The sequence below is a fragment of the Chelmon rostratus genome, chromosome 14, assembly GCF_017976325.1.
Source record: "Chelmon rostratus isolate fCheRos1 chromosome 14, fCheRos1.pri, whole genome shotgun sequence".
Taxonomy (NCBI): domain Eukaryota; kingdom Metazoa; phylum Chordata; class Actinopteri; order Chaetodontiformes; family Chaetodontidae; genus Chelmon; species Chelmon rostratus.
The window spans coordinates 8,571,504-8,584,941 of record NC_055671.1 but is presented as its reverse complement, the minus strand read 5'-3'; the positions used below and the strand labels follow the sequence as shown (position 1 = coordinate 8,584,941).

The 13,438-nt window shown below is 42.5% G+C and overlaps 1 protein-coding gene across 6 annotated transcripts in view; it reads right to left on the bottom strand.

The window, feature by feature from the left end:
• The window catches only part of LOC121616998 (RNA-binding protein Musashi homolog 2), a 238,794-nt gene that overhangs the window by 62,901 nt on the left and 162,455 nt on the right, over positions 1-13,438 (bottom strand). For all 6 annotated transcript variants that reach the window (XM_041951942.1, XM_041951943.1, XM_041951946.1 and 3 more), the window contains exon 8: positions 4,782-4,864. In XM_041951942.1, the coding sequence (XP_041807876.1) occupies positions 4,782-4,864 (83 nt within the window). The remainder of the gene's footprint in view (positions 1-4,781; positions 4,865-13,438) is intronic.

Below are 13,438 nucleotides of genomic sequence, written 5' to 3'. Positions count from 1 at the left end.
CTCATCACAGCCAATACTTGATAGGTATTATTATGAATCAGCTGCGCGTGCATAACGGCAGGGTGGGGAGCAATAGAGGGACTCCTGTCTTAGAAAATGGAATTCACAACCTTTCCTCCACTGTATTAAGGAGCTGTCTTGCTACAGTATGATATCATATATGTGGAAACCAGAGGGAGAGATAAAATGTGAAGCCATATTCTGCCCATTGATTTTTACTCCTAAATATTTACTGATTTTAATACATAGGTGGGTACTTCTATGGGTAAACTATGAGTCTACAGTGTGTCGAGCCATGCACGGGATAATCACATCCTGCATCTGCTAATGCAGGCCAGTCTCCTGAGGTGAGAGCAATGCCGAAGCCAGTGCAACTGGTGGGGCAGGTTGAGAGCTTCTTGCTAAGCAGCGGCCTATTTTTAATTATATATGAGGCAGAACTCACAGTGACAGAGAGGAAGTGCTCCTGAGAGTGAGGCCTCGGTGGCACATGAACACAGGGTGATTGACCAAGTCACTAAAAGGTCCAGTCACTCACATCTGAGTGGGCACTGACCCACTACACTGCCAGAGCCCTTGAGAGTTCGGGCAAGGGGAAGGTGGGGTGCCCTGTACATCCACAACCCTCCCAAGTGGGGTGGAATTTCTGTCCGCATCAATTATTCAAGAACCATCTTAGATAACACTCGCGGGGAGGATGGATGAGGTCTATTTCTGTATAGTACTTCATAAAGATGAAGACAGGAGGCATTTTTTACTTTGTCTGCTGGTGCTTCAGAGACCGGATAACCAGTACTCTCCTCTGTGCAGCTAAGGTAAGCCTCAAGTGTCTTTGAAAAATGCTCTTAACACACTCCACATTCTTTTCTCTTCGCCGACATACCAAGATGTCAGCACTTTGTAGAAGATCTGAGGGACACGCGTTTTTCCTGCATGCGAGGAAATTCAGTGTACAGTAAGTGTTGCCAAGAGGGACCCTAACAAAGGTGGCAAAAGCCTCTCAAAACTGGCCCCTAGCTCTGACCTTTCACAATATGTCCCCTCAATAATCCTCATCTTCTTCTGGTGAGGTTTCTGGGACTCCCAGATGGGTCACGTGGTTTCCATATGTGAGATCTTCTTCTATAAGTAAATAGAGACAGGCTAGGAAATACTGTTTTTGCAGTCATCTAGCGGTTGATGCGTTTTCTGGCCACACCCTGTGATGTCCAACACGTGTCACAAACAGTATATCACATCACAGCTGCGTGTGGTCACATCTGGTGGAGACTCCAAGCTTTCAGTGAAAAAGGGCTCATACTTTAGACAGCCCTTCAGTATTAGGGGCTTACTAAATATTGATAACCATAATAGCAACTGTCATGTTTGTGACACATAGGCGGATGTAAACAAAGACTGTTAAGATGATGCATCAGAGAGAGCTTTGATGTTGCTGGCAAGACACAAGAGCAGAGGATGAAAAAAGAAAAATAACCTGAAATTTCTTCACTCTTTCTATAAAATCCCTCTACACTAATAATAACTGCAGCTGCAATGCACAATTGGAGGTACAATGCAACCTATACACCCAAAGAGAATGAATGGGAGGCAAGTGGTGTTATTTATCTTGAATAATGCCTTAAGGCAGAAACCCCCAGCAAACTGCTTAATTTAAAAAAGAGAATTCATTTGAGGATCGCTATGCAAAACAGTAAGGTGAACATTAGGAGAAAAACATGTGCTTTTTATGGCAACACTTTACCACATGACCCAAAAAATGTTCTACGCACCATCTCCCGCTCTGGATACAGTGGATTTGCTAAATGCCAACAGTTTGTACAACGGTAACTTTATTAGTGTCATACGAAGGTTCAACCTGAGCGGGCTGTTGCACGCAACTCGCTGCTGTCCATGTACACAGAGATAATATAGCATGTTCCCATTTCTCCAATAAAACCAGTTAGACAGAAGTATGCTGTCAGGACACTGGGGAAGCCTGGTTTATGTTTCTAATGCTACTGGATAACAGGTCTTTGTTGTTGGCTACGGCACACAGCATTTTTCATAAATATGACAACAGTGAGCTAGCCCTTGTAGAAGTGATGTTTTTAAGAGCTGCCCTGCTTTGCTATTCACATTGAATCTTTCTAATGAGGCCTGCGACTTTGTGTTCATTTATTATTTTGTTATTTCTGGGCATTTTAGTCCTATTTTCTATCAAAGAAAACTATTTTAGGATAGTTTAAGTCAATATTTTAGTCTTAGAACATTTCAGTAAATCTAAGCCTTATTCACACATGTCGCACTGAACTTTTCTGGAAATTACCAGGACGAGTTGTGCAGGCGACTCAAATGTCTGAATCAGCTGAAGCGGACGTTAACTGGAGTATACCCAGCCAGGTCATTGGTCATCCAGAGGATTCAAAGCCAGCCAGTGGCCGTGTTGATGACACTGTACGGAGTGTAGCTGCTTCATACTCTTTCCTGCTTGCCTGTATCTTGCTTTCACTCTTTCGTTGATATTGAGGATACATCCAAATACATGCAGTATTTATATCAACGCAAAAACGGTTACAGATGAGTCCTCCTCCTCATCCTGCAGGCTCTACTCAGGCATTACTCCTCGCATAAAATGAATGGAGTATTTCCAGCCAGTGAGAACTTATCTGACACGGAAAATCTCCCGTTGTGTGCTATATGTTTGAAAGCGGGATAATGTAATAATAATAATAATAATAATAAACCCCAGTGCGACTTCAGACAATGTCCCTGATTCTCCACACAACTGAAATGAGAAAACAGCTCTTGTCTAAACGAAAAAGTCCAACTTATTTCACCTAAGATTTATTTGAGCATTATGTGATGACAAACACAGGTTGAATGATTAAGAAAGTGTCTGGTCCAGTGGTCTGATGGTGTCAATTTAAGGAACACAACCAGACATGGAACATGGTCTGATGACCGAACAACTGGTCCAGGGCCAAACACGCTCTTTAAAGAAGCTGTACAGACAATAAAACATTATGAAACCAGTGTTTTGGTAGTTTCTGGGTTTAAGTCAGCTTAATAGAGCTTCAAAAGAAATAAAACTTTTTGTTAGCCTACCTCAGTTCTTTGAGGAGAGCCTCGATGTGTCTCTTCAGGTTTGTGGTATTTTTACCACCTATTTTATGGCCACATTGATTCCCTTCTGATAGAGCATTAGTTTTGTTTTTCTCTTAGCCTCATTGTAACGAAATGGGCCCAAAATATCACTTTGTTTACTTCTCCCAAGCTACTTTCGTCAACAATATTCATCATGGAAAACAAAGGTTGTTGGTGAACATTGTTAGTCAGTTAGAAATTAACACAACTGACAGATCGCGCTTGTGTTTACTTTATAATTCAAATAATTAACTTGTGTTTTAATTCCTGTTTCAAACACTTTAATTAATATTATGCTGTGAAAACAGCCAATGTAAATTGCTTATAGAAAAAAAAATAAATCAGTGATGATTACTACATTCCTAATTAGCACTACTGTTTACGATCAACTTATTATCTAATTAGAACTTCTTACAAACAGGCTGGAAGAACAGGTTCTATGGACGTTAGAAGTTCAAGTGTGTGCATGGTAAAAGTTGGAGAGGGACAAAGAAAATATCCTCGGTGTAGAAACGTACTCCAGAGATTTGATATCAGATTTGTTGGTAAACAAATGTCTTTTCAACTATTCTTGTAACATCACAAATTGTGCAGAAATAGGTTGTAAATAGTTTTTGAAATCAAGAATTGAGAGCACTGGCAGCCATTGTTATGCTTTGAGTGCATAAACAGACGCTCTGGCGTGTGCATTCATGCTTCATGTTGATGTGTGATTCTTGTGCCATGCCTACATGTCAAAGGATCTGAGACATTTGATCGTGACAGAATATCTTCCACACGCACACAGTTATTTCTGTCACACGCTGGCTTTTTTGGCTGCAGTCCTGAGCATCGGCTGTGATGCCGTGCAGAGACACGGGGGGATGTATACTGGGGTCATACGTGACCTGGGCTGGTCCCTGGTGAACATGGTTCTACTACACTGATCCTGTCAGTCAGACAGCCAGTCAGTCAGCCAGTTTCAGGGAAAGGCTTGGAGAGAGTGAAGACGCACGCTGAGAGAAGGAGCCCGACTGAACGGCGGTAAGACAAGTATTCCCTCCAGTCAATCACAGTCCACAGAACCGCTCAAATGATGCAGGATCTCTCAGGAGGCCTGCAGGGTGGAACTGGGTGAAGGAGGACCTAATGTCACACTTGCTACACTGAAGTCGGCGCCTGTCAATTATCATAAGTGACATGATGACTTAGAAAACTGCTATTGAACTCTGTAGAGTCCTCCGAGATGACCATATTACTGGTGTAAATAAAACGAGCATCACTGGGACTCTGTGGAAGGTGTTAATCCCCGACTAATGAACTCTGCCTCTGCCAGTAGCTTCCCTGTTGCATCCCTGGACATCTCCACCTGTGTGTGTGTGTGTGTGTGTGGTAGGGGATTCAGAAAGAGAGGGACAGGCTCCACTCTCCCGTCCCTCAGCCTGACAGGCAGAACTCAGCCACACAATTTCACGGTTTGTGGGCAGTACACACCACTGCTTTCCCATCCCTGAGACCCAGAGACCCACAGAGTGCGTGTATGTGTGTGTTAGCCTGTGCATATGAACATGAACACACACACCTCCTCAGCTATTAATACTAGGGGAAAGAAGAAATCAAATATTAATCCTTCAACGCCCACCTGGAATTGAAAAAAAAAAAAAAATGAGTGGACTTACCATTTTGTTATTGATTTCATGAAAATGAATTTCACAGACTTTCTCTACGATGTCTTCACTCTCAAAAGTTATGAAACCAAATCCTATGCAGAGAGAAACAGAGAAGGGAGGGGGGGGGGGGGGGGGGGGGGGGGGGGGACAGGGGGAGAGAATGAGTTAGTGGAGAGCTTTAACAAAACTCCAGTGACTAAAAGAAAATGCACCACAAGATGGAATATTATCAGGAGCCAGATCCAGAAACTATGCGAGTACATCTGTGGAGATTGGCTCGGGCATGGAAAAGAACAAGTGAACAAGACAGACATTGTCCTCTTTAAATCAGGAATATGATGAAATCTGCCACATTATTAAGGGCACTCGAGGACCTCTTCTACAAAGAGAAGATGGAAAAACAGCACAAAGCTCATTTAATGAGATTCAGGGAGCTGGGGCCCAGCATCTGAATTTCATTAAATGCATTTTGTGTTCTTTTTATTGAAATCTCACTGTATAACAAGCCCTCGTTTTTATGTTAATGCAGGCCTTAGAATGAATGCGTCGTTGACAGTGGGATTTTCATGCCATATTTATAGGATAAAAGCTTAACCCCTCTTTTAACACAAAGACAGAGAGACAAGATGGTTTCAGACTTTTTGAACACAAGTGGATTGCAATGCTCTCCTCTGTGTTTTGATGGCGATGCACAAAGCAATCTAGCTTCTGTATAGCTGGGGTTGAAAGGAAAACTGATATTCTATGACTTTAGCAAAAGAGGAAACTGCACAAAAGAGAAACAGTTAGTGAATAAAGCAGCAAGTGGGACTGAAAGGAGATGAGTTTCTTTTCAAAAAGGCAAACACCCGACGATGAAGTAAAATCACCTCAGATTGAGCTTAAACAGCTGTCACTACAGACAACACACCATCTGACTAACACACGCCGCACAGACAGCGCCATCAATTTGTTATCGGCGTACATCAGACGATACAATAAAAACAGTCACCTACTGAATGTGGAACGGGACTGATACGCTTAAAGGGAGATCACAGTTCAAATACTACTTGTCGACTGAGGTGAACGACGGTGAGTATTATCCTGTCCGTACAAGCTAACAGGAACCCATGTGTTCAGGCATCAGCTCACAGTCTTCATCCACTCCACAGGACGAATCTCAAGGTCAAAGACTCGAGAGGAAGCTGTTAGAGCCCAGTGTCCTGCACATGTGCACATATTCACACGCTGCACACTGTGCAAGGGGTCTAAAAACAAAAGGTTTGTCCACCGGCAGAGAATTTGCTGCATTGGTCACACCTTAAATAAAACTAACGATTATTTTCATTAGAAATTCATCTGGCAGTCATCAATCAATTTGTTTGGTGTGTAAAGTGACAGGAAATAGTGAAGAATGTGCGTCACTGTCCCCCTGAGTCCAAGGCAATTTTTATTACTTCTCCTGTTTTGTCCAACCAAAAGTCCTAACCCTGAAGACACTCAGTTCACAATTACATAAAGCAGAAAAAAACAGGAAATATGAGAGAAGCTGAAAACTAAGAATGTTTGGTGTTTTTGCTTAAAAAAAATCACTTGAACGATTACTCATCTTTTAAAACAGATGGCTATCAATTTTCTGTTGATCATGGAATCAATTTATGGACTAATGGTTGCAGCTCTGGTTTATTCTGAGGTAGTTATTCCTTTAATATCTCTTCGGCCATTGCTGGCTATGCTGCGAATCAATGAGCAGGACTGCTTTATGGCGGTATTGGATTCCGAGGATTTTTGAATCAATGTGATTAAATACCTTCATTTGTCAGGTATTTAATTCGCTCGATAAGCCAATTCCCATTTCCCATCAGTTTATATACAACAGTTAACCATACTGATCGTATCACACTAATATCACCATCTTAAAGCACAAATACTACACATGCACCTCAGCATATATTTCAGCCACCCCTACTGCATGCACGCTGTTTGGTAAATACTCAGCAGCTCAAGCGTCTTCACATTCACACCCATGCAGATGTGGCAAAATGTGGTGTACTATAATACATTAGTCTCCTAAGCTGCTTATTCTTTTAATTCATCAGATCATGCAGAGGAAGACAGATTTCTTTGTTAGCAGCTGCTGCTTACTAGCCAGCCTATCAAACACTGGCATTTATAGTTCTGTCATAAAGTCTTTATCTCTCACAAGCATTTTTCTTCTCTGCTCCTCCTCCAGCTCCTCCTCCATAAATAACAAACCCCCCTTGTGCTGCTGACACGAGCACACCAGAATATATCCAAGCAGCCTCGTCAAAAGAAGGGCTGGAAACCTAATGTGTGAACTGATTAAACATGGACAACATCTAATCTGATGAGATCTTCTGAGACAGAATATCAATTTCCACTGAGACATCTCAACACTGAATTGAGGGGGGGGCAAGGGGCCGGTGATGACGTTCACCCCACCTTCATGGCAGCGCGAGGAGCACTTTTGCACTTTTGACAACCAACAAATCAACCGCCAGGAGTAATTTGTCACGGAGGAGTGTAGGTAGAGGGAGTGGAGTCTGGAGGGGGAGAGCAGGAAGAGAAAGGGGGGTGGGGACCGAAAAAGTGACAAGGAAGGAGGTTAACACACATGGCCCCTGTCGCCACACTCCTTCCTGCTGCTACAGGCAGCTCCTCCATCAACTGACAGGACATTTTCCACTGCACCATTATATCCACTAGGGTCAGGGCCAAGCCGCACCACCACAGATACCACCAGCAGGGCCCTTCCACCCATGACTGGATCTGTTTAAATGAACAAAAAAAAGACATTTTGCTGTAGTGTAAACTACTACTGGAATGTGTTTTGTACACTTACACACACACGCAGGAAACAAAGCAAAACACACACCCAACAAACATCCCTATTTTTCTCTCTCCTTGGCTCAGCACACGCCTTCTTGGTCAGTCCCCTCTGGACTGTCTGAACCTCTGGCCCCACCATTACTGTGCAGTCCTTTGCTCTACTATCCTATTTTACAGACCTTACAGACAATTACAGGCCACAAAATAGCACCAACAGAAGCATTTCTCTCTCCGATCCTCCTGCAGGGTGTCGGCGGAGCGAGCCTGTCCTCACGTATGCCAGCCCTTCTCTTCCAACTATCCGCACACGGCATGAGGCTGACCTCCGCAAGACTATTAAAGACTGTCAGCGCCGACAGACACGAGGAGAGAGGTGTCAACGCGCTCACACTGAAGAACCTTCCCACAGCTTAAACAATACCCTGTAAATGGAAACACATGGATATGTGGTAGGACGGCTGATAATAGGTGTTGTGTGGTTACTGACTGAGGCCTCTTGGCTGCACTTCCTCACACTTATTAGCGAGAACTGGGCTTGGCCTCATCTCATCGCTCCACAGAATCGGCAGGGAGCCTACTTTCACGGCCTTTTACCAGCTTCATCATACTCGGTCTTTATTTCACACTCATTCCAGGTTTCTCTGCTTTTGTTGCTTCGATGCTTTTCACCCGCCCACCCCCCTGTTCCCCCACCCCTCAGCCCGCCGCGGTCCCTCTCAACCTGGGGGAAAAAAAAAGCTGATTCTGCCCGGAGCAGATAATGGAAGAACTTGCAAATTGATGCAGCAAAGTTGACTTTGACTTGAAACGTGGCAGTGCAGCTTTAAATTAAGGGCGGCTTGAAAGTGACAGGATTCCAACGTAAAGCTTGTTTAAATTCATCTCTTATGTTTTCCTTTTGATCCCTGACATGACTTCCATATGGACAATACAGATATTTTCCAAAATAGAGCAAATTTTAAAAACCACTGTATCGTTGGGTTACATGTTCATTACTAGTCTTTTCTTTCAGGTGTTTATTTGTCAAAAAATATGAGCTAGTAGAAGCAGAAGTAGTCGTAGGCGGAGCATTGTTATCTGTTGTGCTTTTAGCTCTTGTTGTAAAAATCTGGTGAGCTTGAGAGCACGAACACGAGTTGAGGGTGATATAAATTTACAGCCACTACTAGTATCAGGAATCCCCCAACTCCCTAATGACTGCAGCTAAATATACAGCAATAAGTACACAAGAGCCAATGCAAAGCACATGCATTATCAGTGATATAGTAAGAATGAACCTGGCGCTCATTAGCCACATCTTTCTAGGTCATTATTAAGCATGAACAGAATCACAAGAAGGGGAACATAGTGTCTTACTTAAGGGATGTGTGTAGAGTTACTATAGCTGTATATTTCAGCACAAAATGCCTCATATAGCCCAATATGTACAATAATAATTGTAATGCTAGTTTGTGACAATAAATAAATGGCCAACATTATTTTAGTTGCTGCAGGCTCTTAAATGTGCCATAAATAAGAATTGGCCACCTGCCCATACTCCAAACAAATAGGGGGCAGCATGTCCCCATCACCAGAGCAACCGCTAACTGCTGCTAACTGTAGCTGTTAGATAGTTAGCTCAGCTAGCCTTGCAGCTAGCAGGCCTTTTAGCTGGGTCTGGTCAAACTGGGAGCAAGGAGCACCGGGGGGGTGTTGGTGTTTATGCTGCTAGCACATGAGCTTTGGACCACAGGGAGGAGGAGGTTTTCAGGCAGGGGGAACCCAGTGCCACACCATCAGACTATTGCCGCTTAAGATACAAAGTGGTATTACAAGGGCTGAGGCTAGCTGTTAGCATGCTAACTTCAGTAGATAGCTCTGTAACACAGTACATAGACGACTTTGATATAACATCAAAACTGTTGTTTCTTCACATTCTGTTGATAATTTTGGTACATTTTTGTAGGTCTTGGACTAAAATTCTAATATAGTGCACCTTAATATACAAACCTTGTACATCTAATTCTTTGACAATAATACACTGCACCTAATGAGAGAAGCCTAGTGCTGAGCAGTTCTGACTACTGGTCCTGTCAAGACAGAGCGAGGAAGTGGGGCAACCTGGAGGAAGTGTCAGACGTGTCCTCTGGGACACAGCGTGGATGGAAAGGACCCCCTATACGCCCATACATGCATGCTCAAATACAGAATACACACACATGTGCACATACACAGGTGCATAGAAACTATACATGCACGCTTAGCTGCGAGGACATAGCTGCAACTACAACTGCTCCTCCTGTGCTTCCCCTTGCTGAATTGTTTATCCTGCCCTAATTATGCATGATCAAACCTTCACCTGTCCAATAAGGACTAAGTCTACAGAGGGCTCCTGCTCTGCCTGTCTGTGCGCCCCAGCCTCCAAGCCCCATCTTCTTGTAATGCAGCGAAGCAGACAGAGGCAGTCTGAACACCCACGGCACAGTTAGAGGCCTTTGATCAGTATTTCCGTCTGCTATTACTAGAGATCCAGAGCCCCGGGCGTTAATCCCCTGTTTAATACAGTTAATGCCATGAACTCTCTAACAGCACAGGGCACATATAGCTGAGAGAAAAGAATAAAGGAAGAACAAATTTGAGAAAATAATGTCACTAAAAACTTAAAAAACAGTGCTCGAAAACACTGAAAACTGTCTGGTGTATTAAAAATGAATTTTTAAAGCAAACTTCCTGTAAACACTACACTGAAGAATCAGTACTGAGAAGGTATTGAGGTAAAAGCAAATAAAGTTTGAAAATCTACGAAATTTGATTAAAATTCAGTTCATGAAAAATTGTGTAGGCCTAATAATCCAGCCATTGGTTTATGTTGGTTTGGTATATGTAGGCAGGTCCTCACAGTGTTTTAAACGGTCATATACAAAACACAAACTTCCCATTCCAATCGTTTACTCCATGAGCTGAGTCTAAGTTTGTGTTTCTGTAATCCACATGCACTCAATAAATATACATCATATGGTCATAGTGATATAATTGATAAGCACAGTGTCCACCAGTCCATCAGCTCAAACTAGATGTGCCTTCTTTAATGCATGCAAGTCCATCAGGTAAAGTAAAGATGGACGATGTAAAATGACTCCCTGAAGTGCACAGTACAGTGAGCCACGAGCGCCGCGTCAGACAAGACAACATTCAGGAGATAAGACTACCCGGGATGTTGTTGGTTTAGCTGTAAGGTCATGACATAAATGCTTCTGTTTTATTTCTTGGTGCATTTCTCCTCCATGTAATGCATTGTGTTCAAAGATGTGTTTGCTTCGACGTTCAGAATTGGAACAGCGTTCAAATTTGTAACCCGAGCTTTGCTGTGAAACCCAATTTTCAGTACATATGGTAGCGCGTGTGCATGTGGCAGACCACCACTTTAATGTGCAAAGCATTGGTAATGAGAGAGACAGTGAAGGTGAGCAGGTTTAGTTGTGGCCAGATGGCAGTATGTGATATGTGAAACACTAAGAATCATGAAATATCTACGTGCAGCTTTTGCTTTCGACATATTTTTCTTTGTTTGCTCAGATTTTCTGCCATATGCCAGATCAGATCAGACCCAGTATCAAAAGACTGAATAAAATCCAAACAATACTCATTACTTTATTTATCAATCAGGACTTCTCTATTCATGTGGACTCGGTCATGTTAAGTATATTTGAGGTGTTTTCTGAGAGTGATGACCCCTATTGTTATACCTGGCTACACAAGGACCAGTAAAGGACTCAAAGATTCACAGTTGGTTTCCAAAAACAGACAAAATGGATCCACAGAATTAATACAAAGAAACACACTTCATGGTCGAGTGAAAAGGCGTATTTTAAAAGAGACCCAAAACCAAAAAAAGCATTTGAATGTATGACAGAATTCTCCAGGTAAACAACAACACAAACCATGGGTTAAGACCGTATTGAACCATGTTAATGAACACTGCCTTGTGCATTTTAAATACTAGATAATAAGCGTCTGACTCATCTACTGAAGCCCTGTTATCCTTAATATATTAATCAAAATGAGCCATCAGCCTTAGCTCGTGGTGTCTCAACAATGTAATAGTGTTCCAGCAGGAATACTCGACACATGGTGTCGTTTGTAAAATGATGATGGAAAGAGAGAAAGCTAAAAAAAAGAAAATGTCAAATACAATAAAACACGTCAGGCAGCTGTGGAAACACAAACCCCTCCCCTCTTTGGACACATTGTGCACAACAGCCTCCAACCTCTGACCCAAACATAAAGGTGATCGTTTTGTGTAGGTGGCTGTGTGAGCGAGCATCAGGCGTTCATGGCGTTTTAGTGTGTGCAGCAGCTGCAGCTCTGAGGCTTTTAAAAGCTGGAACTTATTTGTTGAGACAACATTTCAAAGGACATCTCATTACTGATTACTGAAGGAGCTTTTAATAACAGAATGAAATAAAGCATCAGGCCCCAGAACAATTAGACAGAAACAATGTGACTGTAAATTGATGTAATTAGATTTCAATGTGATGGGTGTTTTCTTCACGCTTGGCCTTTATCATTTTACGATGCCCCAGTGAGTTTGCACTTATCAGTTCAGAACCACTTGTTTGGACTTCTTGCCTGAAATTCTGGTTTAATCAATTACATTTCTGAATTGATCTTGATTTTTGCAAATTGAAGATGGAAAATAGGACCTCTGACACTGAAAAACAGGCTATGGAAGAAAAAAAAAAAGACTCAAATGAATCAAAATATACAATATATCATGGTTCAATGAAACATACTTCTCGAATATGTAACGCTAATATGTGCATCTACCAGGATGAGGGACTGAGACTGAGAGAAACCGGACCTACTGTATGCTTTTACTAAATGATTACAGCGACGTACAATATGCCTGCTTCCTCTGCATTTTCTGCAGAGCAACTGGGCTCAGCATGCATGCTGAGGGAACTAGTTTGTCTGTGCCTCTATGTAGGTCAGCTTTCAGAGTTGGCCATCAATTTCCACTGTCCTACTTAAAGAGACACCCCATCGCCATACAAACACACACAAACACCGACACACACATTTATAACATTTGGATTACATATGACGACTGCAACCTGGACTTGTGCCGTGTCATTCATTTTATTTTTTGCTCTGATCACACGCACTTAATTGCCTAACAGTATCCCCAACCCAACCTAGATGTAGGTTGACACGAATTCGGGTTGTCAATGCACGACCAGTGGTAACAGGCATCTAAATTGCAACACAGCGTGTGTATTTGTGAGATGAATGCAGCTCTCTCCACCTCTTCAGTAAACTTTCAAACCCTTTCCAACTCAAGAAATGCCCTCATTAGTGCCAAACAATATACCCATAAGTGTGAAGTTCTCTCCTCCTATATGATCATAAGGCTGCTCTAGCTCAATGGAAGCAATTATCCACGGAGAAGGTGACTAACTACCGCTGTACTCACTAGCACCCAGACAGCAGGCTAAAAGCGGAAAGCCACAACGAGCTAAAAACAGCACTTGATGAAGTCGAAGAAATCTAAGAAAAAACAAAAAAAAAACGAATATAATTCTGATTAATTTGAAACTGCAAACTCGTAGAATTGTAGAGGTAAAGGCAACAAAGTCTTCGCTGAAATAAAAAGAAGCAAATATGTTTCACACAAATATGTTGCAAAATGAAGCAACTGACACCAGCGGAGGAAATGAGGTGACGTTTTCCTCTTTTAACCAAAGGTGGGCTGCCAGAGAGCCGGGCATGTTCACAAGTGCTTATCTGTGTCATCAGATGGAAGGAAATCATCCTGCAGGTCAAACCTGACAAAGACCCTCTGTCCATTTGTAAAGCAG